The sequence below is a fragment of the Coffea arabica genome, chromosome 5e (genome assembly GCF_036785885.1).
Source record: "Coffea arabica cultivar ET-39 chromosome 5e, Coffea Arabica ET-39 HiFi, whole genome shotgun sequence".
Lineage (NCBI taxonomy): Eukaryota > Viridiplantae > Streptophyta > Magnoliopsida > Gentianales > Rubiaceae > Coffea > Coffea arabica.
The window spans coordinates 42,963,760-42,967,542 of NC_092318.1; the positions used below are offsets into that span (position 1 = coordinate 42,963,760).

Genomic DNA, 3,783 nt, shown 5'->3' on the forward strand with positions numbered 1-3,783 from the left:
CCCTTTCGTCATCAAACTTTTTTTGTGGTCCAAAAAGTCACTAAACTCACAAAAACGCACTAGCGAGGTCATTTTACTGATTTTTAGCAGTTTCTCATCCGGTGGCACTGGCAATGTGGAGTGGAGGAATATTTTTTAAGGGGCAAAAATGTCCAATAAAATATGACAGACCTGTTTTGTCCCCGCAAGCCGTGCCCTTAGATCTAAAACTTCATTGAGCCCTTCTTTCGTCTATTAGACAAATCTTCTTTCATCTTCCCCACTCTTGCGGCTCACCACTTCAAAATCTACTCTTGTGGCTCTCAGAATGCCATGACTATAATAGACTCCGACAAGACTCTTATTTGCCTCCGCAACGCCTGCAATTTCGTCGGCAACCTCGTCAGGTTAAAAGGGCAGTTTCTTTTCGTCAACACCAACACCCTTTTCGACGAAATCATCGAGGAAATGACGAAAGCCATTGGGATTAAGAATGACAAGTCGTGGCGTCTTGAGGGCTTTTTAACAAACAGTTCGAGTCCCAAAAAGTTTCGCGGCCGGAATAAGAAGTTGAACTTGGGAGCCATTCACGCTCCTGATTGTGTGGTGATTTTCGATACGGAGAGGAAGTCTTCGGTTATTTTGGAGGCTGAATGGTTGCAAGTTCCGATTGTGGGGCATGTTGATTCGAGTATGCCGTGGGAAACTTATAAGAAGATTACTTATCTGGTGCGTGCCAATGATTCAGTTCAATTTGTTTACTTGTTTTGTAATTTGATCACTAAAACTTTTTTGTATGAGCAAAGAAAAATGAAGACTGCACAAGGGGCAGATGATTTAACCGCTGGGACTCGGTATGAACTCTACTAATTTTACTTTTTGTGTTCATTTTTTAAGAAAGAAGATTTCTCTCTGAATAGATGAAAGAGAGACTCAATGAAGTTTTAGATCTAAGGGCACGGCTTGCGGGGACAAAACAGGTCTGTCATATTTTATTGGACATTTTTGCCCCTTAAAAAATATTCCTCCACTCCACATTGCCAGTGCCACCGGATGAGAAACCGCTAAAAATCGGTAAAATGACTCCGCTAGTGCGTTTTTGTGAGTTTAGTGACCTTTTAAGCCACAAAAAAAGTTTGATGGCCAAACGGTGCCATTTTCAATAGTTTAGTGACCTTTTGGGCCATTCACTCTTCATAAATTGATAGTATTATACATTAGAGAGAATTTTGATGCATGTTATATGTACAAAATTTAGAGTTGAAATTCAAATTGAAATAATATTACATATATTTAGATCCTCTGATATATATATACAGTCAATATTAATCCATTCTCAACACAATAGCAAATGTACAACCTATTCCTACACTATGCGCAGGAGGACCAATTGGATTGTGGAGAACTAGAGTAGGAGAACCCTTAACAAGTGACCATTGCACCTATTGGATTTTTCTCAAGGAAAATCCTATAAAAATGCAGGTAGGGAGTTTAAAACCTGTCACCCTACATCAAGAGAAATCCCGACACATGAACTATAACTATTGGCAAAAAACACATGAGTATAATGGAAACAATTTTGATACATATAAAAATATATGCGAAGAGGAGGAGAATAAATAAACAATCAAATACTCAAAAATTTTATGAACTCAAAATCTCACAACTTGACTTGACTCAACTTTTCAAATAACAATATACTAGCCTATTAATATTTACAGACGGTTAAACTTTCGAAACAAATACAATTGTAAGTCGAAACTTATTTGGAAATTGACTTGAGATTTCCTAAACTAATATGGAAACTAAACAAATAGGACGCAAAGACAAGAAACTAAAAGAATTAGAAAACTAAATACTAAAATAGATTGGTTTAATTTCCTTCATTATCTCCTTTAAACTAAATCTTCATTATGGTTATTTCCAATACCATCTCGAACTTGATTCTCCATGAAGAATTTCGCCTAAATACAACATTCAACCCAACTTATGATTGGGTTTCAACTTCATCTTCACACGTAGTAGTGGATGAAACTTGTATTTTTCAAACAGTTTCTTAACTTGATCATTTTTGTCAAAAAATTCAAACATATTCACCCATGCTCTACCAAATATTTCATAACTCAATTCATCAATATCATCAAGAAAATCTTGCAAAACAAAAAAAATATAGTTGCCACTGCTAATATTTTCAACATCACCTTACTTTTTTGTTGATTGATTCACATTAACAATCGCATCAATTTTATCACTACCACTATTTTTAACTAAATCGTCCACTCCATAATTGATATCAACCAATTCAACTATTTGATTTTTTTTGTCCTTCAAATAATTCATCAAGATTTTCTATCTCATCACAATCTTCAATCACAGCTTCCAAATCACCAACGACTTCACTTTTTTTTTTTCACAATCACATGTGAAATTTCTTTTTCAGCCATAAATTCTTCATCTTTAAGTGCATCCACAATTTCTGCAATTTTTTTTCTTTGCCTCATCAAAAAATTCTTTTTCTTTTTTATCATCACAAATTTCTTCTCCATCATGACCATAAAAATTCATCAAAAATTTCCAAACCTCCTTTGCCGTTTGTGCATGTATGAATTTTTTAGTTACATGCAACTGGACTTTGTTACAGAGATAATGAAATGAGGTACGATTTAACTGTCCAATTCTTTAACTGCACTACTCGATAATTTCGCACCTTGTGCAGGTTCCGTGAACCCCTTTGGACAATATTCCAATGGCCAATAGCTTGAAAAATGTCTTCATCATCCAACTCCAAACATCAAAATCGTTTTTACTATCAAAGTTAAAAATGTCACAACTTGGTAAATGATAGGAATCCGTACTTCAACTTCACAAATAAGCCTCCAGGATCAAAATTCAGAGCTTTGATACTACTGATTGGCACAAAAATACACGAGCACAGTGGAAGCTTGAAACATATAAAAATATTTGGAAAGAGGAGGATAATAAACAAACAACTAAATACTCTATAATTTTATTAACTTAAAATTCAACAATAACAATATCAAGTTGTAACCTTTCACTTGCCATGACTCACAACTCTTAGAAGCTTTCCCTCTATCTTACGACTTGATTCAGCTCCACTCTTCAAATAACAATTTATTAGACTAGTAGTATTTGTAGACTGCTAAACATCCTAAACAAACACAATTATATACTGAAACTTATTTGAAAATTGATTTGAAATTTCCTAAACTAATACGGAAACTAAACAAAGAGAACACCAAAACAAGAAACTAAAAAAATTAGGAAACTAAATACTAAAATAGCTTGATTTAATTTTCTTCAATAACCATGCAAGAAAAAATTGTACCAATGCAAATTTGAGATCAACCTCCATGATATAACTGCAGAATGGAAGTATGAAGGTCAAACCTGGTTTGTAGCAATTAGATAAACATGATGACAAGACAGGCCAGCAAAAAAAGACATGGCTGCAAAACTAATGTCAATGCCAGTGTCTCTGGGTAATCTCTTAACAATCCAATCACCCCATCTCCATCTCCTAACAATGTGATGTAATGTTTTACATGAGAAGATAAATGTGAAGGTAAATAAAAGCAATCCTGTAAATAGAAACATAACAGAACGATAATTTATCTGCATTGAAGAAAAAATCAAAAGAAAAATAGTTCGTAAATTCATTTTAATGCCAGATGGAATTGCAAAGTTGTGATCATATATACCAGCCCTAAGCAATGACCAATCCTGGGGCAGTGATCGAATTGTTGGATGTAGTCGTTACCAGTTGCACAAGGACAACTTCTTGGT

General features: G+C 34.5%; 1 protein-coding gene across 1 annotated transcript; it reads left to right on the plus strand.

The window, feature by feature from the left end:
- Positions 1 to 207: 207 nt before the first annotated feature.
- LOC113688524 (small ribosomal subunit protein uS2m-like) lies at positions 208 to 1,014 on the plus strand (the record flags this gene model as incomplete). The annotated part of the gene is made up of 1 exon (XM_072049726.1): positions 208 to 1,014. A coding segment is annotated over one exon (642 nt), but the record flags the coding sequence as incomplete, so codon positions are not given.
- Between the last annotated feature and the right edge of the window lie 2,769 nt (positions 1,015 to 3,783).